At 50.4% G+C, this 22,002-nt stretch overlaps 3 protein-coding genes across 3 annotated transcripts; all 3 read left to right on the plus strand.

Annotated features, from left to right (window-relative positions):
• Positions 1–2,905: 2,905 nt before the first annotated feature.
• Positions 2,906–4,855, plus strand: UCRPA7_1733 (putative amino-acid permease inda1 protein; the record flags this gene model as incomplete). Its single annotated transcript, XM_007914312.1, has 4 exons — positions 2,906–3,077; positions 3,134–3,332; positions 3,391–4,242; positions 4,426–4,855. The coding sequence occupies 4 exons, from the start codon at positions 2,906–2,908 to the stop codon at positions 4,853–4,855; spliced, it is 1,653 nt and encodes a 550-aa protein (XP_007912503.1).
• A 9,580-nt stretch (positions 4,856–14,435) lies between these two features.
• UCRPA7_1734 (putative eukaryotic translation initiation factor 5 protein) lies at positions 14,436–15,779 on the plus strand (the record flags this gene model as incomplete). The annotated part of the gene is made up of 2 exons (XM_007914313.1): positions 14,436–15,437; positions 15,495–15,779. The coding sequence occupies 2 exons, from the start codon at positions 14,436–14,438 to the stop codon at positions 15,777–15,779; spliced, it is 1,287 nt and encodes a 428-aa protein (XP_007912504.1).
• A 679-nt stretch (positions 15,780–16,458) lies between these two features.
• UCRPA7_1735 (hypothetical protein) lies at positions 16,459–17,192 on the plus strand (the record flags this gene model as incomplete). Its single annotated transcript, XM_007914314.1, has 3 exons — positions 16,459–16,757; positions 16,830–16,996; positions 17,047–17,192. The coding sequence occupies 3 exons, from the start codon at positions 16,459–16,461 to the stop codon at positions 17,190–17,192; spliced, it is 612 nt and encodes a 203-aa protein (XP_007912505.1).
• Positions 17,193–22,002: the final 4,810 nt, after the last annotated feature.

A 22,002-nucleotide genomic window follows, 5' to 3' on the forward strand; every position in this document is an offset into this window, starting at 1 on the left:
TCATATTGCCTGCATTGAGCAGAAGGAGAGCTACAACTACCGTCAATGTCCAATGTCGGCCAGAAAGACTGTCTAGTCTTGGCCGACCTCAAGTCAAGCTTTGTGAAGATCTCTTAGCATCATGTTGATGGCGCACCCAAGACATCCCCAAGAAATTCCAAGAACGGCCAAGAAAGGGTCAAAAAGCATGCGTTGTTTCGAACGATGAAGCCCCGAGGCCACCCCCTGTCGGCTTTTCGTTTCTTAGGCCAATTCCAGCAGGCTTCTAGAAACGCTAGAAGGTTGATGATCTGACCTGCAACAGGCGTGGCAACTCCCATTGGCCTTTCCTCAAAAGGGGCCAAATTAGCTGGAACGCAGGGAAGCTTAGGGTGTTCAGATGGTGGCAACCAAGGGGAGCTAGTGGCTACCGACAGGCCTTGGGCGGTTCCGACTGCTCGCATGAGCAATTCATGTAGCTTTTGGCTCATGATACGCAGCTCAGAGTTATTAGTCTCCGGCTCTAGCTGCGGGGAAAGCTCTCCATTATGATACCTGTCCTGCCGCGTATTGGACAGGGGAAGATATTGTACGTAATGGACTCGAATAAAGCACACGTACCGATTGCAACGCGACTGGGGGAGTGACCAGTTGGGACTCGCAATGATGGTATCAGAGGTCTACAGCACCAAATAATTCACTCAGTTGACAGCAGTTTCGTCGACCTCAGCCGTTGGTAATGAGACCCAGGTTGATGGTAGCTATGAACATGAATAATGTAGGCATTGGAGGGTGTGGGGTGCAGGAGGATTTCCTGTGTGGTTGTGCCACGGTGCGCGGCGCATGGTCACCTCGATCCTCCCAGGGTCGATGTCACGGATGATTCAGGGGTCTTTCCAGAGTCTCTGTTGCTGAGCGTTACACCACTTCCGGGGGCGGATCGTTGCGATGGTCGAGCCGTTACGATCCTGAATTACATTAAATGGCGCTCCAGTGGCTGAAGCTTTGATCTTCGAGCTACTAGCTGCGGCAGGTTGAAGTAGATCCAGTGTTGAAACGGAAGGTCTCGAGAAATATACCTTAGAGCGGCGGCGTTAGAACGTCACAGGTGATTTCCGAACTGGTCTTGGCTGCTCTCAGAATAGGTACTGGGAGCATATTGGGGGAATCTCTGTGTATTAGCGCTCACTTGAAGCAGACTGACAAGGAAGGTCTTAGGGTTGTTATGATCAAGTCGCCTTCCTGTCCATGGAGGAGGCCATTTCCAAAAATCCAGTAATCTCAGCAGAATCGCGCTTGTCGAGTCAAGTATCATGAAAGTAAGCGCGTGTGCAGTCGCAATAGCTTGGCAATCGAATGAATTGTGTCTGTTGGCATGCTCCCAGAGAGATCTAGACTGTGTTCAACGCTACCAGGACGAAAACCAAGTACCATGAAGATAGATTTCGATCTGAACGATGACCTTCCTCATTGGTACCAGCCGATCAATATGCAGGGGTCCTTGAGCTTCAGCAGCAGGGGCGGCTGAGATGGAGCCAGTCTGTCGAATGGGGACTCGCCGGGCATGACTTGATGATGGTGGGGCTGAGATTTCAGAAACCCGTCCACATGGGGTATGGCCGAGATGTTGCCCTCAGACAAGCAGCAACTACAATCGCGCCGCGGCTTGAGGTAGGCACCCTCCCTCTCGCTTTTGCATTTGCCCAGAGACTGGACTGCTTCCATGTAGTCTTCTCTGGTGGTGTGTTGCAGGGGTCAAACTCTTAACCAGACGACGAGTAAGGGTATCGTACCCTTCACGCTCCTTTCTTCCGAAGAGTCGCAGCAGCAATGCGATGCCTCTGGCCCCAGTTTACTCAATCGGGGCGGCAATACCTGTCTCTACTGAGTACAGGAGAGTTGACTGAAGAACCTCTTTATCCACTTGACACTGAAGGATTGGTAAAAGCCTATACAACTCATTTGAAGTACCTCGTTGCCAGTTGGTCGCTCGTCGTTCTTTGATCTTGTTTGGCTGATGCTCAGAGATATGACTCTGTTGCCTAAGTCTTGCTCGATAACGTTCGATAGAAGCCACTCGATGGATTGCCGCTATGTGCCGCTTATGGTACTTCTTGCAATCTTTGCCTCAGCCGTCTCGATATCCCGCAGTTAGGTTGAACAATAGCTGTAACCGTGAGCACATGTCGAAGGTCGAGAAAGACTCGTCATTGTGGTTAGCTCGCTCGAATTTTCATGCGCAGCTTATGTACGCAACCCGAAACTGCGTTCCCTCTGAGCTATGCTCCAGTTCATCTGTCCACTCGCACTTTTCCAGACAGTGATCTTGCGCAATTGCTAGTGGGTGGAAGGCGGCGTACGCGAAGGCTGTTTCCTGGTAACGCATTCAAGAGCCCTCATTATGCTCTAGGTGGGGGTTCCATTTTCCTTCGATTGTCGCCTTCCCCTGCCCATGCCCGTTTCCCGGCCCCCTTTGGATCTAGTTTCCATCCCGTGGATGGCCAGTGGCTTGGCCCTTGTAGCGAGCCATTGTCGTCGTATGGTCGTCAATAGGTGTACGGGGTGTACAAGTGTACTTGCTCTGAGGACATTCCCCATAGCGCGCCAACCCGGGATGGGACATATGCACCGAGATCCTTGTCTTTGGAGCTTGTCTCGGTGGCACCATTCTTAGTCCTCCTCTAGCGTTTTGATACCCTGTCCCGTTGCCTCTCGATGTGGCCTCCGTGTCTGGTCCAATCTAGAGTCCCAATGCTCCTGTTGTCGTTCTTGTGGACGCTGTATTTATGAGCTGGTCCTCCCGCCCTGCTCTCGTCGATCTTCCCTCCTCTCGTTTCATACGTCCCCTCATCCCAGCCCGAATTCACACCCGGTCTGTCGTGTATTGAGTATTGGTAGACTGGCTTAAACACCAGCTATTAGAAAAATGGCGGATTTTGAAAAACACAACGACAAGGAGGCCGTGGATAGCCAGCATGGCTCTGACCTCCACAATGGCTATGCCCCTGAGAGGCAGGATGAGGAAGTTGGCATCGTCAACAAGGCGGCGCCCCTTGCCAGAGATCTTCGTGGTCGACACATGCAAATGATCGCCATTGGTTCGTGGACTCGCGCTTTGAGTGTCAGTTGATACCTTCGCTAACACCCTCACTAGGTGGTGCTATCGGAGCTGGTCTCTTCGTCGGATCTGGTGGTGCCCTCAACGCTGGCGGTCCAGCCTCCCTGATTATTGGCTACATGATCATCGGAATCATGCTTCTGTTCACATGTCAGGCGCTCGCCGAGATGGCTGTTCTTTTCCCAGTCAACGGTGCCTTCTACACTTATGTCGTTCGTTTTCTTGATCCTTCATGGTGAGTCCCTGATATCAAAGTGAACGCGTTTTGTTGGCGATACTAACCCGAATGCTAGGGGCTTTGCCATGGGCTGGGACTACGCTATTTCCTGGTTGACCGTCCTCCCTTTCGAGCTCATCGCCGCCTCTATTACAATCACCTTCTGGCGCGAAGATCTCAACATGGGTATCTGGGTCACTGTCTTCCTCGTCGTTCTCGCCGTCATTCAGATTTTCGGTGTCCGTGGATACGGTGAAGTTGAGTTCATTCTCAGCTTGATCAAGATTGCTGCTTGCATTGGCTTCATCATTCTTGGCATCGTCATCAACTGCGGTGGCGTCGGTGACCGAGGATACATTGGCACCAAGTACTGGCACGATCCCGGTGCTTTCAAGAACGGTTTCAACGGCTTCGCTGGTGTCTTTGTCGTCGCCGCCTTCTCCTTCGGAGGTACTGAGATGGTCGGTCTGGCTGCTGCCGAGTCTGCAAACCCGAAGAAGGCCATTCCCATGGCTACTAAGCAGGTCTTCTGGCGTATTGCTTTCTTCTATATTGTCAACCTGTTCATCTTGGGGCTGATCGTCCGATCTGACGATGACCGCCTTCTCAACTCTTCCGGTGCCAACACAAAGGCCTCGCCCTTCGTGCTGGCCATTCAGGATGCTGGTATCAAGGTCTTGCCATCGATCTTCAATGCTGTGATCACTGTTGCTGTGATCAGCGTTGCGAACTCCTGCACTTTCGGCTCGACTCGTACCATGCAGGCTCTTGCCGAGCGTGGCATGGCTCCGGGTTTCCTGGCTTATGTTGATAAGCATGGCCGTCCCATTTGGTGTGTCCTCATCCAGCTCGCGTTCGGCCTCCTCGCTTTTATCGGCGAATCCAATAAGAAGTCCGAGTTTTTCGGTTGGCTTCTTGCTCTTTCTGGGTGAGTACCTGAGTTTTGTTTGCTCTTTGAGACCTTTGATGTGTAATTGGGTCTCGTGAGAGACTATTCTGCGTCGTCTTCACTTTCGCCCTTGAACCCTTTCTCAACCTCTTCTTGGCCCCTTTTCATCCTCTCAAACTATTCTCAACGCCAATGAGCCGCTTATGCTGACAAATCGAAAAGTTTAGGATATTTCTTCTGTTGGGGCTCCATTTGTGCCGCTCACATTCGATTCCGTTACGCGTGGAAGGCTCAGGGATACACTCTCGATCAGATTCCGTACAAGCCGGCTCTAGGTGTTTGGGGAAGTTGGATAGCCCTCGGTCTTAACATCCTCTGCCTCATTGCGACGTTTTACAGTGCGCTTTATCCGTCGCCTGGCGCTAAACCTGATGCAGAGTACTTCTTCCAGCAGTACCTGGCTTTGCCGGTTGTCATTGCCTTGTATCTCGGGTGGAAAATCTACAGCCGTGACTGGAGACTATATATCCCGGTTCACGAGATTGACCTGAAGTCAGGAGTGCGTATGCATTTCCCCGGCGATGATGAGGATCCAGAGATGCACAAGACATGGAAGAACCTTCCATACCGGATATTCCGTGCTCTATTCTAAGCCTACACATGCTAGGCTCTTCACAGTAAGCTATATACCGGCGGGGAAGCTTACTCTAGGTATACACTTGATGTTGGAGAATATTAGGGAGTGAACAGATACTTTAGAGATATATCTTTTGATTTTAGCTGAAGAGTGTTACGACCACCATCATGATACCTTATATTAAGCTCTTAATTAAAGAATTTTTGCATAAGTGTATCTCAAATATATCATCTATCGATGTTTTCGATTAGGAAATACTGAATGTTAAGTGTCATTTCATAGGTCAACTACGCCCTTCGTATACTTCCGTACTCATTTGCGTATGTCAATTCGACGGATTGTGCCTCAAAGCTTACAGCGACTTCCTCTATCAACCTTAGATCAAAATTTGTACGTAAAAGCTCTACGGCATTATCCTGGCTCGGTTTGTGACTCCCCACAGGCAAGTGAAGCACGACATTAGTTCAGCAGCAGTCAGTAATCTTATTTCAACTGCAAAGGACTAGAGGCCGCCAGAAAAACAGAAGATTTGTGATGAGAGGCCGCGGAAAGTTTTTCTCAAATAGCATTGTTGGCGAAGAACCTTATATTGGTGGCTCCAAGCGGCATCAGCGCTCAACGAGTGAGTCAGGACATCTCATATATATGTATGAGTATGTTAAACGAGAATTTCGATGAACTGTCCACACTGACTGCCATACGCGCGATACTTGTGATTCGAGACACTTACAAGATGGCTCAGTTTCGAGGATCTAAATTCCCTCGAGATACATAACATCGTCTTCAAGTAAGCCTTGTCACACCATGCAACTCGTCAGACTCACAATTGAACCCGTTTCGTTTCTGAATTCTATTCTCGCCGTGACTTGGGCTTTTGAAAGGCAGGAGACGACAACACTTCCTCGCATCTTTGACTCGGTTGAGCTACTCATTGCAATCATCGAGCCGGTGAACCGAAGAACTACCCCGACCACATGAAGAACATGAGATCAGCACGCAATTCTCTGGAACTTCATGAAATCTATGATGAAGTATTGAACCGAAATCAAAACGGTACAACGGATGAAGTTGAATTAGAGACGGTTGTTGGTTCATCGTTCCTTCTCATCTTGGCAAGAGGTTCACGTGATAGTGCATACCACAGCCGTGGGAGCTCCATGTCGTGTAGGCGGTGCCAGTGGGCCTTAGTGGCTGAGGGGCTCCAACCCAATGAAACAGCCAGGTTCGCCAGGTCCAAGCCTCAGCCGGACACAACTACGTACCCGCTCCGAGCATCATCGTGTCCCAGCCAATGCAGCTCCAGGTAGCAACATTGCCAACAATCCAACCTTTAATTCCATACCCTTTTTTTAAACATGTTGGAGACTCACTGATAGTCGAAGCCTTTACGACGAGCAATTTCCCGATGCCTTGACTCCTCACCTCGCCCCCGAACGCCAGATTGCCATTGTCTGCCGTCTGGCACAGTGACAGCTGCCTCTGCCCACATTCTAGGTATCACGACACTACACAAACATAGCCCTCTCATTAGCTATACCGGAAACATGGCCTCTTACGGCCAGAGCGGACATGCTGCGATTCCTCGGCCGGGTCAGGGGATTACATACGGGGCACCGATGCATGCGCCGCCCCCGGGCGCCCCCGCGGGTACCTTCGCTCCCGGAACCAAGATTCAAGTTGGCAGTCACCGTGTGGTTATTCAAAAGTACCTCTCGGAGGGCGGCTTCGCACATGTATACTTGGTGAAGCTTCCGAAGCCCGTTGATGGGACCGACTTGGCTGTGCTGAAGAGAGTAGCCGTCCCGGACAAGGAGGCATTGCGGGGGATGCGCATCGAGGTTGAGACGATGAAGCGTCTCAAGGGGCACCGACCGATCGTGACATACATCGACTCCCACGCGTCCGAATTACGAGGCGGAGGTTACGAGGTGTTTCTATTGATGGAGTACTGTAATGGCGGTGGACTGATTGATTTTATGAATACCCGCCTGCAGCATCGGCTTACCGAACCCGAAATCCTGCAAATATTCACAGATGTTGCTGAAGGGGTTGCTTGCATGCATTACTTGAAGCCACCTTTATTACATCGAGACTTGAAGGTTGAAAATGTGTTGATTACTGCGACCGGCTCTACTAGAAAGTTCAAACTCTGCGATTTCGGCTCTGCCGCATCCCCCAAGCCCGCACCGACTACTGTTGTTGAGTGCCGCCTGATGGACGAGGATGTTCAGAAGCATACGACTATGCAGTATCGCAGCCCAGAGATGATCGATGTATATCGAAAACAAGCTATCGACGAGAAGTCGGATATCTGGGCTCTCGGGGTTTTGCTATACAAGTTATGTTATTATACAACACCTTTCGAAGAGCAAGGCCAACTTGCAATTCTCAATGCCAGCTACAAATTTCCCAGCTATCCTGCTTTCTCGGATAGGTTGAAGAAGCTTATAGGTATGCCTATTTCCACATTAGTTTCTAGCACCAGCTGATTTGCTGTAGCTTCGATGCTGAGGGAGAGCCCGCAGCAACGCCCAAACATATATCAAGTATTGCGAGAGGCATGTTCGATGCAAGGTCGCGACGTTCCAGTCAAAGATGTAAAGTCATTGCAGAATATCTTCCAGGTTCTGTACTAATTTATTGTAGATATACGCTGGCCGACCGCAATCTGAGTCTCGAGCCAACGACAAGCCACCTACGGCGGACAAGCCAAGAGCTTCTCCAGTAGTCGGCGCGGTCTTTTCGCCCCCTGCCCAGCAGCAGCCTGTTATTCCAGATGTTGTCCCTATGAGACGAGGAAGACCTCCGGCTGGATCGCAGCCGGCTCCCCAGGCTGCGAAACCGAGCCCTTCACCAATGCGGGTGACTGATGGCGACCCGTTCGCTGCGCTTGACGCAAAATTTAGCACGAAAGGAGGAGATGCGGATGAACTGTCGTCTAGATTCCCGACACTTGACCAATTTTCAATCCTACACCAAAAAGGAACCAAATTTGACTTCGACAGTCCGACATCGCCGCCTACTCAGAACACGAAGGATCTGAATCAAAGAGTGACAGAGAAACTTGCGGACGAAGCATTTGCGTCATCCCAGCCAGTACCTGCTACAGGTACTACCAGCAATAGACAATCTGTGGAACTGACCCGTGGCAAGCCGTACACATCCTCATCACCAGAACGCCAAGCTGTGCCACCCCCAATCAAGTCTGCATCGGCTCCTCCCAAGCCATCCGAGATGAGCCGTGCGTCCGCAATCATCAAAAACAGCCCAGCACTTCAAGCTATCTCGTCAGGCGCTTCGCAGGTCTATCAACCTACACCCACTAAGCCGACTATGGTCTCAACAGGCACTATGACCTCAACTCCTCCTCCTGAACGACCCTCATCCCAGTATCAGATTTACCGTTTTCCAGCATCTGATCATCACCGCTCGTCAAGCCTACCTAGGCAACAGGAAACTGCAGCCATTGGCGGCTCGAGAGCAGAGACCCCAACTTTACGACCAAGTGCTGCCTCGCGGGGTCCCTCCTTCCCATCCCAGGCTACTCACGTACGCCAGCCATCATCTTCCCGGCCTTCTCTCGAAGGCAGCCGCCCGAGTATGGAGTTTCTGGAGCCAATGTCTAAATCTAGGTCCATCGGTGGTCGTCCTCGACCGGCAAGCACGCATCTAGAGTCTAATATGGACTACCTGAGAGAAAGGGAAAATTCTTCTAAGCCATTACCATCTCCAGGCCTACCCTCACCAAGATTTCCAGAGAAAGCACCATCTCCTGCACTGCAACCAGAGGACGAGACCAATATTGAATCGAACGTGGACTTCTTGAGGTCAATGGAAGATTCAGACCCAAAAAAGAGCAAACATGGCAAGCGGTCCAGTCTCAACGCGCTCTCAGGAAAAGGTATACTAGGAGGAAAGTTTGGGGATGCCTTCAAGAGGTTCGAAGCAAATACAGGAACCAGTGCAGCGCCACCCCGGACCCCATCCCCATTGAAAGATCTTGAACGAAGAGATCTGACGCCGATTGCTGGTTCCGAAGCCACCGATGGCCGAAGTGACGACGGACAAGTGCTTGAAGAAACCGATGACATGACACCAGAGATGCGTCGTGAGATTGAGCGTCGCAGACTGTCTCAGGAGGAGAAGCGCGTTGCAGCAGCCGCAGCAGAATACAGGCAACGCGTTGCGCAACGCGAGCAGGGAGGCTTTGCTTCTACAACAGCCCCTAGCACGGGATCGACTCCATTGCCAAAGTCTATTGGTGGAGTCTCACGAGCTGTTTCGATACAGAACAAGGTTCAAAGTCTACTAAGCGAAACCTCGACTACAAATGTCAAACGAACAGCAGAAGGTTATGGGCATTATTCTGACGCAGCGGCTGCTTCTAGTCGGCCTGCTGATGGCCGGCCTGATATACCAAGGAAACCAATAGCAGGCGGTCGAGTGCCTGCACCCACCTCGAGGCCTGTTCCGGGATCCAGCTCAGTCGATGTCAGCGTTCGCCGAGTTGCTACAATAGCAACCAACGCGGCAGACGCTCGACCACCCCCTCCGCCAAAGGATAGCAAACCAGCGGCTCCGCCTAAACCCATTCACCTCAATAGAAACCTGACAAGCAGCAGCATGCCGAGTGGAGGGAGATCTGGATCTCCACCGAAACCAAGCGGCATTCCCCCTGCCATCAGGAATCCACCGCGGGGTGAGCAATTGGTAGCAGCAGATCTACCCGGGCAGCCTGGTCTGGACATGACTCGTCAGGAGAAGGACGATTATATACGAGACTTCACAAAGAGGTTCCCTAGTCTGACCTCTATTGAGATGGTCGAGCGTGATCTGGCCGCCGAAGCAGATGGCAGGTCAAGCAGGTAGTCGACGTCTCATACTCATACTTCGTCGAGTAATCGTTCAATATAAACGCCAAGCTCTTGCGTTTTGTCTGGGACAGGGAGCTGTGGAATCGCCAAACGCCATCTACTGACAATGTGCAACATGCTATTTTGAATATGGGTGATCGAAATGCGGCAGATGCAGCCGACCGACATACAATGAAGACAGCAATGTCTATGATAGATCTACACCGATATAAATAGAGTCGTGAAGCTTATCGTTGGTGTTCGTAATTTCAAATCTACCCAGATTTTGGTGTGTCATAAGTATCATTCCGAGCTCTAGGCACCACCAATGGGGCGTTCTGTATTAGGACCCTCACTATCGCAGCCGCCCGATGATGTCTTTGCCGGGTCTTAGTCCGCTGGACCGCCCCGCCGAATCTAAGATAAGACGCCGCAAGCTGCCGATGTCAAGCCCGTATCGTACCTCGACCACATTTGTTCTACGTGATTAACTCTAGGTGCATCCCACAATCTGTGATTCATGAGCTGAGGAGCTCGCCCTTGTTCCTCTCGCCTATGAATTCCAGTCAAAGGGGCGGCATACAAAATCATTCTTCCATTCCGAAAAGGTATCAGAGCACAAGGAAATCACCGGAGAGGGCAGGGACCCAAAGATGCTGATCTTCTCACCTCCTTTCCTGGGAGCTGCATGCCTGCTCATTTCGATTGCGTACCTAATCAAATGTTACCGTTCACCACTTCGCAAGATTCCAGGCCCCCGGCTATCGCTCGTTACCTCATGGGTGCTGAAATGGCATGAGTTTCGCGCCAACCGCACCCGCTATATCCATGGGCTACACAAGACATATGGTCCTGTGGTCCGTATTGGGCCCAATGAGGTTGCTTTCTCTTCGGGCGCCGCTGTCAAAGAGATATACTGCTCTGGGGGGAGCGGGTACGATAAGACTGAGTTCTATAACCTCTTCCAGGTGTATGGCAAGAGGACTATGTTCTCCACGCTAAACAAGGACGATGTAAGTGGATTTTCGTTTCTGCGTGGGAGGTCTTTGAAATTGCTCCCTTACTAATTGTGAACGGCATCAAGCATGCTCGGAGGAAACGAGTGTTGGCAGATCGTTATGCAAACAGCAATGTGATGCGTCAACCTGCACTTCACGGCATTCAGGAGAGGGCCGAAACCTTTTTGCAAAAATGCTATGGGTCGATTGGAGGAAGCATGGATCTATATGTGAGTTGCCCTCTTAGCTATAACTATCTCAATGGAGCTAATGAAGTATTAAGATATGTGAGGATTTATTTCCGTTCAATAAGTGACATATTGATAATGACATTTCTAGCTCTTCATTCGTATGCTTTTGACTGCGTATCACATCATCTGTTTCACCCGTACGGCTCGAACTCGCTCCAGAGCTCGGATGATGAAGCGGTCATGCGTGAAGTTGCATTCGACTCGAGCTTACAAAGTAAGGCGGTCTCCCCAGTCGAGAAAACTTCGGGAACTTACTGTTTTGTAGATCGACTGGTCAAGTACTATAACCCATCTTTATACGGAGTAATATCAAGTGTCCTGCGCCTCTTTGCGGAGCCGCGAGAAACACCCCTTGCAGACAAATTCGTGCTTGAGTCCAGCGCGAAGGCGGATACCATGCCCTTCACCCTAGTCAGTAGGCTGCACGACAAAACGTGGGACCTTGAAAAGTTGGAGATTGCTGCCGAGTGCCTGGATCACATGGCCGCCGGCATCGATACGACAGGCGACGCCCTCTGCTTTCTCATGTGGGAGCTTTCGCAACCACGGTCTTTGCATTATCAGGAGAGGCTACGACAGGAGCTGAGGGATAACCCTGGAGCACCCTTCGACAAGCTTCCGTTTCTCGATGCGGTAGTGATGGAGGGTTTGCGCTGCTTTCCTGCGATACCTATGTCACTGCCGCGTTACGTGCCTCGGGGAGGCAAATTGATCGATGGTTATTTTGTGCCCGAGCATACCATTGTGAGCTGCCAGGCTTACTCGGTGCATCGTATAGATGAGGCTGTCTTCCCAGATCCGGACAGGTTTGATCCCGCTCGGTGGTTGTCCATGGAAGGGGATGCTGAGAGAAAGAGGCTCTTCTTCGCGTTTGCGAATGGCGGACGAGGATGTGTTGGAAAGCAGTAAGTTCTCTTTGTGCACTTGATGGGGTTGTAACTCTACTGATCTTATTTGTCAAGTCTCGCTCTAGCGGAGATGAAGATCCTGCTTCAGGGTGTCTATTCGAGATTCAGTACCATCCCTGATAGTTCGACGACTGCAGAGTCAATGGAGATGTCGGATCAACTGATATCCTCTCGGCCGCTTGGTCAAGAGTGTCTACTACACTTTATTCCTACAGAGGAATAGTCAGGATAACCTAGGATGGTTAATAGGTCGTAGGATGGCAATTACGCACCCTTCTTTAGACCGAGCGGCTTTACAATAATTAAAGTATTGGCATCTACCCCAGACCGCCCTTCTGTTTGCAAGTACTTAGAGAGGTTCTCAGTATCTGGTTCGCGTTCAAAATCCAGAAGAACCACAGTCAGGCATCAAATAACTTCTCTCAGAGGGGCTTCGTGCAGATATCCGCGGGTTTCTCGGCAGACTTTTAAACACCAAATTCAGCAGAGAAGCCGATTCGCCTGACATTTGGCTACTGTCCCACACCTGCAAAATCGAACAGAATATATCATTGGACTTGTCGGCAGAATAGAGGAGAGACAGCATAAGCTCCATTTGGTCGTGCCATTGATATGCTCATATCAAGGTGATTCATCAGTCTTTGAGCGAGGCAAGACTGTTAGCCTAGTAGGGTTTGAAGCAGCCTCAAACCTGTCAAAAGTGATATCGTAATGAATTATCTTCAAATTATGAGTGCTGTGGATGAGATTTTGAGGCCATTACTAGGCATTTTAAATACAAAGCAGGTTGAGAGCATGGGCAAAAGAGCAGGTCTCTCCTTGTGGTAAGTCTTACGAACATTATATGACAACGCTGGAGAAGAGGCACGCAATATGGGAGTGGATGCCTGTGAGGCCAGTGAGGCGCATTTGGCTTCATGCCACCAAGGCTGCCATCCCGTTTTGTTCCAGCAATGAGACCCAATCAATGGCAGCCAACTCAGCAGGGACTCTGCATTTTCTTGATGGTTACAAGAGACACGCCCCCTAATAGACCATCCATAGAGCCTCGTCTGCTTTTTGTTTGCTAGGGACTTTCCCTAAAAGCCAATTCGGCTTCAGGTCCTGAAACACTGTCAAATAGGAGGGAGCATGCCTGAATAGGTAGTATGCATCACTGCAGCATGTGGAACATCATCTACCAGCCCTTGGATACAATAGACACACCTCTTGGATGTCCCTGGGAAAGGTTGCTTGACCGAGTTGCATGAGGTAAGCTCGGCAAAGAGGCAGCCTGGGGTTGGGTATTGGTAGCTGAGGCCAAGGTGAGCAAATCTTTTAATATTTCCATGTCGTTTCAGGCTCCAAGCTGGCACACTTTATGATGCCAACTTGACAGACAGCCGCACCCAAAGCATGGGCTGATTGTAGCCGGCTGGGACAGCTGGCAAGGGCCTTAAGACAGCGGGGCGCATTCTCAATTTTAGCGCCTAGCACAGGACACATGTGTGCAGGTGCGTGGGCCAGTGAATGTGGCCTGTGGGTGTGGGTGCCCTGTGAAGAGAAGGAAGGCCCGGCATCGGGTACGTACCCCTCCATTCTCCATCGCTCCTTCCCTCCACTTCCAGTTCTGTGCGGGCAGCAGGGCAGGGAGGGCAGGTGTGATGCAGAGGCGGTGGCTCTTGCTCTTGGGCGCGACTTCGCCTCACATCATGTGGGCCTCCACAGGTTCGGATTTTCTTTCTCTCCTCCGCTCTCTCTAAAACTAAGCAAACCACCTGTCGTCCTCCACTCCAATTTCTCGTCATCCACACTCCCACTCTCTCACTCAACCATCCACTTTCCACACTTTTCGCACATCGCCAGCGACTGGTTAGGACAAGCAACTCTTCTCTGGCGACGATACTGCTCTGCTGCCACATTACAGTCATCGGCTACTCTATTGCACGCTTCATCCATCCGCCAGAACAATACTTCAGCTCACCCAAGTGCTGAGGCTTTTCCTCACCTAGCCGTACTTCCCCACCATACCATACCACCCCTCCTCGACACATTCTCGTGAACAACACACCTCAACCATCAGCTCGCCTGAGACTTTCATCGCCCGGCATCTTGTCTCGCGTTTGACTTTGGTTTTACCATTCTCTAGGCCCCTCTAGAAACCCACACAGAATCTTGATACAAAGCACAGAGTTGTTTATGTATCAGCACGACAGAAACTCCGTCTTCAGACACTCCCCACCCGTCAAGCTGCAGCTCTTTCGCATACCGCGGAAACCTTGTAGCCCCAGTCTCAGTCCCGACGGTTGAGACCAGCATCATCAGCTCGTCATCGCGTTAATGCATACCCAGCAGTCTCAAAGACAGCTCTACCCTATGTCAACGCAAAGCCCGGTCTATTACTGACACCCTGGCTTCGCCCGCCTCTCTTCTCACCATCCCGACAACATCGTCTATTCATGCCTCGTCCGGCCATACAAGTCTAGAAACCTGACTTCTTCGACCTTCGATACTCTCAATACTCAAAATCATCCTCATTTCCTGAAATATCCTAGCTAAGAATCAAAAATAAAACATATAGCCCGTCTTATACCTAAATCGCAACAATGGCTCTCATCAACGTTCGCCGCGACGTCACCGACGCCTTCTATCGTTATAAGATGGAGCGTCTGCAGACCAAGATCGAGGGCAAAGGTAACGGCATCAAGACCGTGGTGGTCAACCTGAGCAGCGTGGCTCAGTCCCTGGCTCGCCCCGGCGCCTACTTGATCAAGTACTTTGGCTTCGAGCTCGGTGCTCAGACCAATATCGACCCTCCTGATGATCGCTGGATCATTAACGGTGCCCATGACGCTGCCAAGCTCCAGGACTACCTGGACGGTTTCATCTCCAAGTTTGTTCTTTGCAAGAAATGCAAGAACCCTGAAACCGATGTTAATATCAAGGATGGTCGCATCATCCTCGATTGCAAGGCTTGCGGTCAGCGCACTGATGTCGATCTGCGCTTGAAGCTCAGTGGCTTTATCCTCAAGAACGCGCCCAAGAAGGGCAAGAAGGATAAGGCTGAGCGAAAGGCCGCTCGCAAGGCCAAGCAGAACGGCGGCAACAAGGAGAACGGCAACGGAAGCGGCGGAGACGAAAACTCCGACAACTCTGGTGACAAGGACGTCGACGATGCCAATGTTGAAATTGCTAGCGATGATGACGCTCTTACTCGTAAGATCAAGACCGAGGCTCAGGAAATCAAGCATGAAGAGATCGAAGTCAAGGACGACGACTGGGCTGTGGACATGAGCGAGGAGGCCGTCAAGGCCCGCCAGCAGTCCCTGCCCGGCGAGTTCAAGCAGAAGCTTGTTCTCAACGGAGATGACGATGATGAAGAGGGCGAAGGCGGTGGCAACACCGTCTATGATCAATTGGGTGTCTGGATTCAGGACCAGGCGGAGGAGAAGGGTAGCATTGACAAGGTCGACGACATCGATATCTATGTTAAGGCTAAGGAATTGGGCATTGAGACTAAGCACCGCACCGTTCTTGTGCTCGTCCAGACCATCTTCAATGAGAACATCCTCACGCAGATCTCCAAGCGTGCCAGCATGCTGAAGCAGGTAAGTAAATTAATAACCGTTACTTCATTCTGACAAACTGGCTAACTCATGACGCAGATCATCACTTCTGAGCGTCATGAGAAGGCCCTCCTTGGTGGAACTGAACGTCTGATCGGTCAGCTCGCCAAGGATCACCCAGACTTCTATGAAAAGGTCGTCAAGATTCTGCAGCTGTACTACCACCATGACCTGATCTCCGAGGAGGTTGTGACCAAGTGGGGAAGCAGGGCCAGCAAGAAGTATGTCGACCTTGCTACTTCCAAGAAGGTCCGCAAGGCTGCGGAGCCGTTCCTCACCTGGCTCGCCGAGGCCTCCGAGGAAGAATCTGACGACGACGAGTGAAACAACTTCTTGTCTCAATTTATTTCGTGGTGATATACTCTTGGAATCAGACCAGAAATCATCAACCCAGTTTTATATGCTAGAGTGGTTTTCTTCTTTTCGTTGATTTCTTAGTTGGAGTGCATTTAACACATTAAGAAAGACCTTCCTTTCGTGTATCACGGAACCGATTGGTTTTTGTAGATGGGTTCACTGCATGGCTTACAGAAAATTGGTTTGCAGAGGAATTTAATCGGACTAGGTACTTTAGGTATCGTGCTCAATCAATCACCACTCTAGGAACTTCCTCTTCCCGAAGCTGTGCATAATTCTGCAGGTAAAAATTGAGTGCAGACTAAAACGAACTTGACATTATAGCGGTTGTGCTTTGACCAGGGGGCTGGTGAAAGGTGTAAGCCGTGAGCCCTGTACGGAGTTTTGGGCAGACTGAAATGGGTGCATAACCGCATCGGCGCCGGCACGGAACCCACGAATCTCGATATAATTCAGGGACCTCCGACCCAACTGAACATGGGCACTCCGACTTGCACCTTCATGTCTGCTTACTCTTGCATCTCAACAGTTTAATAATCAATTAAATCCTGGCAATTTTGCTTAACAATTTGCTTCCTCGTTATTTTATCTATATTCTTTGAACCCAGTCAGCGATACTATCAAGTCTAATACGGAAGAGCCAGCCATGACCGCCGTACTTGAGGTAACTCTTGCGTGGTTCTTCAAGAACGCCAAAGGCAGGGACGAGAAGAGTTTCTACCGCAACGAGGCGTTCAAGGACTTCCCGGAGCCCACCATCCCCATCACCTCGCCGGACTGCGGAGAGAGCGGCGCGACCTTGGCGGTGGATTACACGGCGGACGGCGCCAAGAAGTTCCCGACGCTGGAATGGACCGCGCCGGCTGAGATTGCCGGCGCTGTGAAGGAATGGCTTCTCATCCCGGAGGACCCGGATGTGCCTCTCAAAACACCGATTTGTCACGGGTATGTGGACTGGTTTTAGGTCCTGGTGAAAATGCTTTGGGTATCTAACGATGAACTAACTAAATGTCGTAGTGTCTATGGGGGAATCCCGCCCAACAAGACTCGGGTCGAGCCGAAGGACTTTGAGCTCGAGGACGAGTCCAAGGCCCTGCTGAAGGGGGGTTTCCACTACGGAAAGAATATGCGATCGGTCATCTACGTGCCGCCTCGCCCCTTGATGAATCATGGGGTCCACAGATGTATGAACCCCGACAAGCCCAGCGAGTGGGCATGACTGATAGAACTCCAGATTTCTTCCAAATCATTGCGCTGAGCGAGCCGTTGGACAAGAAATTACTAGCCTCGAAGGCGTCCAGAGAGCAAGTTGCCGAGGCAGTCAAGGGCAAGGTGCTCGGCTGGGGCCTTTGGGTCGGGAGCTGCGAGAGGAAATGGTAGTGGTGCAACATTCTATCGTTTGCTCTCTGGTTTTCGGCGCATGATACCACCCCCCTCATAGATTGAATGATATTCGCTTTCTGGCTGCTCCACTCCGAGACCTTATTCCTCTTCACCAAGGGGGCGTACAAGCAAAGAAATACATCTGCGAATTGCACGGGGTATCTCTTGGCATGGCGCTGTCGACAATATAACAGGCGACAGGAACTTGGGCTAAGTCACAGCAAAATTGCTTCAAGACCGAACGTCTCCTCTTGAGCCTTTATGATCTTGGTGGCTGAGGTCAATCATGCCTTGGCGCGCTCAACAGGCTTTTTGCCACTGTGTTGGATCGTCAAAGGCCTACGCCATACATTCTGACCTCAGCACCGTCGTGCCCCTAACTCGTCGCAGTGCTGAGGAAATTCGGGTCAAAGCTCCAGTCGAAATCCTCCATGAACGTGTTCCAGTCAATTCGCTGGAACGGATCATTGAATGTCGGGTCGGCATTGGGGTCAATGGTGGCACGTGGCGGCTCAGAGGCTGGCAGAGGAGTGCTCTGAGGTCTGTTAGCGTCGATTTCCCTCTTCCACCGCCGCATGCAATCCAGGGCAAGGCTCATGCTTAGTCGATGCGAGAAATGAGATTGCCCGAGCCCTGATATCTCGGTTGGCGAGAGGAGATGGCGGACCATCCATGAGTTCTCCAACATCTTGGCCGCGCGTTGGGGCATATCGCCCTCCTGCACGGAGCAAAAACGCAATGCCGCAAGAACATCTTGAATATCAGGATCGCCTGAGTGCATACCGCCTGTGTCTTTGACGTATGGCGACAGAAGAACGGAAATCTCGACGCATGCTGCCGTGAGAAGGGTGCGGCAGACGAAGTGTGGCGCATGTGTGAGAAATGCGCGTTCAGTCTGCAACTTTAAAGCCTGGCGCACCAAAGTCTTTGCAGTATTGTTACACCTTAATATGTTGCGCTTGAATGTCTCAGCGCTAAATCCAGCTAGAGGCATGAAATAATAGATCTGCACGTCGAGCAGGGCCGAGAGGAGGGTGTATTGATCAATGTCTGGCCGCAGGACTTCGTTAGCATCGATACAGTCAGATGGGACGGACCTTATTGGCTCTGTCATGAAGTAAATCATCAACCCGAAGATTTAGCTTACCTGAGATGTCCTGTGATATCACCCTTTGAATCCTATCAAAATCATCCTCTAAAAGGCTGATGATATGATGGGAAACACCCTTGGCCCCTTCAAGAACTGCAGACATAGTCCGGCTTACTTTGTTCAAAAACCGCGCAGTCTCGAGCAGAATCGTGAAATGCACTGGTACCTGGATAGGACAAGTGTGATCAAGAACTGCTTCGATAGCCCGATTGAAGAACTGGCCAGTAGGTGGAAATCCAGAATATGAGCAGACTCTTTGTGATATGATGTTATAGCCAGACCACGTATAGACGGCCTCCTCGTCCGTCACAGCAAGACGATAGGCAGGATACGTATGCTCAGGATGCCCGCCCTGCCCTGTGTGCAACCCAAGCACAAAACATGCATTCATGGCAACTGACGAGTAAATATTTGACGGATCAGTCAAGAAGCGAACACCTGTCAACGGCCATGCGCATAAAAGTAACAAGGCGTTTACTGTCGGCAGTGACAAGGGGGGTACGGCCACGCTAGCCCATATCTCTGATTGCAGTGCTTCTACCAAGAATGGGAACACAGTATCATCACGAGCATAACGACGGCATGCGGTTACTATGACGACCCAGAACAGTATTGGCCCGGCTTTGTAACATGTGTCGGGATCTCGTGTGCGTACAATAGGAAAGTACGGGTGAAAGTGCTCAAAGTATCTAAGGTGATTGTCAGCGGATGGCACTTGTCACAGCATGGTATTTGAAAGCATACTTCTCGAAGTAGAAGTCAATGTCCTGGCCCGAAAAGACTCGAGACTTCAACGCCCTCGGTTCTGGTACTTTCACAACACTTGACGGAGTGTTTTGAGCGGTCAGAGTTGGTGTCGTAGCCCGTACCTCTGAGTACGTGAATGCTCTTGTAAGAGGGACTTGATAATTAGCCGAGACTGGGGTCCTCGAGGCGGATGTCTCTCGTATTGATGATTGATCCGCGCGAGGAGAAGGCAAGGTTGGTTGTATAGGCGGAAGCGGAATTTGAGCCAATGGATTTGTTTTTACCGCTTCCTTGATGCTTTGCACTTCTTGAACAAGTTCTTCTAACTTGCTGTTGTTCCGTTAGTGCTGGAATTACATGGTAATGAGCGTACTATGAAATTGGGCTATTGAAGTGACTAGCAGACAAATTGGAAGACAGAAAATAAAGCCAAGGATGAGGCTGAGGTATTTTAGAAGCTAGTTACATCGATGCTTAGGCATGATGATTGATGCAAGTATAGCTTAACAATATAATTGATACAAGAACAAATTGACAAAGCGAAAAGAGGCTCTGGGAGGTGAAATGCAGATCATAATATCGAGAAAATTGAATGATGACAAGGGAAAGGCCAGTCGACTTAGTTGCAGCAGGGAACGCCATAAGGTCAGAGCCTAATATAAAATAGCATGTAAGTCAGATTGAGGCGTACCTTCGTCTGCTCACACGTTTGTGAGACTTATCAACAACGCACTGCAGTTTCAGCTTTGTGCATCGCAGGCATGGCTGGCCGGGCACAGAACTCGCATTACACTTGACCTTTGAGTCTCGGCAAGAGACACAGGCGGTGTTCCTAGGGTCGGGCATATGGTTAGCATGGCTGATGGGCTGAGGCGCGTAGGATTCATGGTGAGAAGGCAGTCAATAGTACCTCTTTATGCGCAGCTGTGGGGATTGCTCGGCGGCCGAGGCGAGCAGGCCCAGCGACTCCTCGGCCATTGCAGGTAGAACCCGCGCCAAACTCCGTGACGAGTTTTATGTGAAGCGTCCCTGGTGCCTGTGGAACGCGTAGATTTGCAGCCGCCGTAGACTGGACTCGTTGGCAGCGCTGCTCGTTGCGGTGACTGGTGACGTTTCTCGAGCAATGTCGGCCAAGATCACCGGAACCGACGTCGGCAAAAGTTGTTTGGTGATAAGGTTGGCTGCTTCCCCACCGCCAAGAAAACGGGAAAAACAGTCGTGCATCTGTAGATCCGCAGCTAGGATAATTGGCCAATCAGGGCTCGGCAGACTTTGTCAGCAAATCTCAAGCCTCACCAGTTACCAATGCGGGTCTCCTGAATGGTTCTTCACCTTGAAAATGGCCTCTGAATGTCAACAACTGAAATCATGTTTAGACTTCCCAATCCGGCCTTTGTAGCAATGCTCTTGCCCACACTCATTTGATTGCAATACATGGTGCATCTATACCAAAATTATTGTTACGCGGTCAGCAGAGGACAACGATTTTCGCCCTCGCAAGCTTGCCTAACGCCCACCTGCAAAGTGTGTTAGTTTAGATGCTTGCCGCTTAAACTGAGTCTCAAATCTGGACTTTGCCGGTTACCAATCACAGCATCATGACACAGACATTCGTTTCAAACCACCCCTACTATCCAGTAGATGTGGAGATCCCTCTTTACATGCCTAATGCAAGTTCTGTTGTCGTCCTCCTTGCATCCTTCAGCAGCATAATCGGGATAACCTTGCTCTTGACGCTAGTCATTTCCAAAAGGATTAATCCAGATGTTTCGATCTCGGAACAAGCCTTGATTTGCTGGTTTGGCCTCTGTGAGTTCGCAGATGATGTTGTCAAACATCCTGCTAATAGACTCAGGTGGCTTTTTACATTGTTTCTTCGAAGGTAAAGCGGTTGAACGAATCGGACGAGCTTCAGAGTTGACATTGTTTGAGGATATTTCATATTGAATCACAAGACAATGGCTGGGTCTCAGGATCTCTTCGCACAGTTGTGGAAAGAGTATGCCTTATCTGATTCACGGTATTTGACGTCTGATCCCTTCGTTCTAAGCGTCGAGGCAATCACCGTGGTAGGATACATGATTTCTCCTGAAGCCTCATCATGACTGAGGTGCTCTAGGCTGCTTGGGGACCTCTGTGCTGGGCCACTGTGATCAGCATTGTACGAGGGAGCGGCCTCCGCTACCCACTTCAGATTATCGTGTGCTTGGCTCACCTTTACGGCGTGGCCTTGTATTACTCGACATGCACTGTCGAATATGTCTATCGAGGTCACTCGCATAGTCGACCGGAAACCCTTTATTTCTGGGTCTACTACGTTGGCTTCAACATGCCGTGGGCGGTGATTCCAGCTAGTAAGTTGACACTTGCCAAATGCGCTCGTATCAATTCGCTGACCGTATAAAAGTTATTCTTGCAGATAGTCTCAAGACGCTTCAGCGTGTTTTCGCAGCTTTTGGGAAGTTGCACAATACACTAAAAGCTGCAAACTTGCCAGGCGCAACCCATGAGTCCAAGAAGGCCATATAATACCGCATTGGCCTTTTTCTTTTAAGAAACAATTAAAAGTTTCTCTTAAACTGAACAAGGATTCACCTGCATGAAAATATATTATTACTGTTTGCAAGAAGGTAGATTTCGAATGTCTTGGGTCGTGAAGATTGCGGGGTCGTGGGAAACTACTCAAACGCAACAATCGCGCGGTTGCTGTTTTCCGTGAGGTGGAGGTGGGAGACGCCTTGCAAAGTCCCGCTTCTACTTCAACATGAAATCGCGCTCAAAGACGACAATTTCGAACTGGATTTTTCATAATAATATCAAGACTCTTCTCGTGTTTTTAGTTTGTTAGTGTTAGCCACGTTTCAACCACTTACATATGCAATATGGCCTCACCCGCAACGACTGAAGAGG

The sequence above is a fragment of the Phaeoacremonium minimum genome, assembly GCF_000392275.1.
Source record: "Phaeoacremonium minimum UCRPA7 unplaced genomic scaffold PA7_03_scaffold_129, whole genome shotgun sequence".
NCBI lineage: Eukaryota > Fungi > Ascomycota > Sordariomycetes > Togniniales > Togniniaceae > Phaeoacremonium > Phaeoacremonium minimum.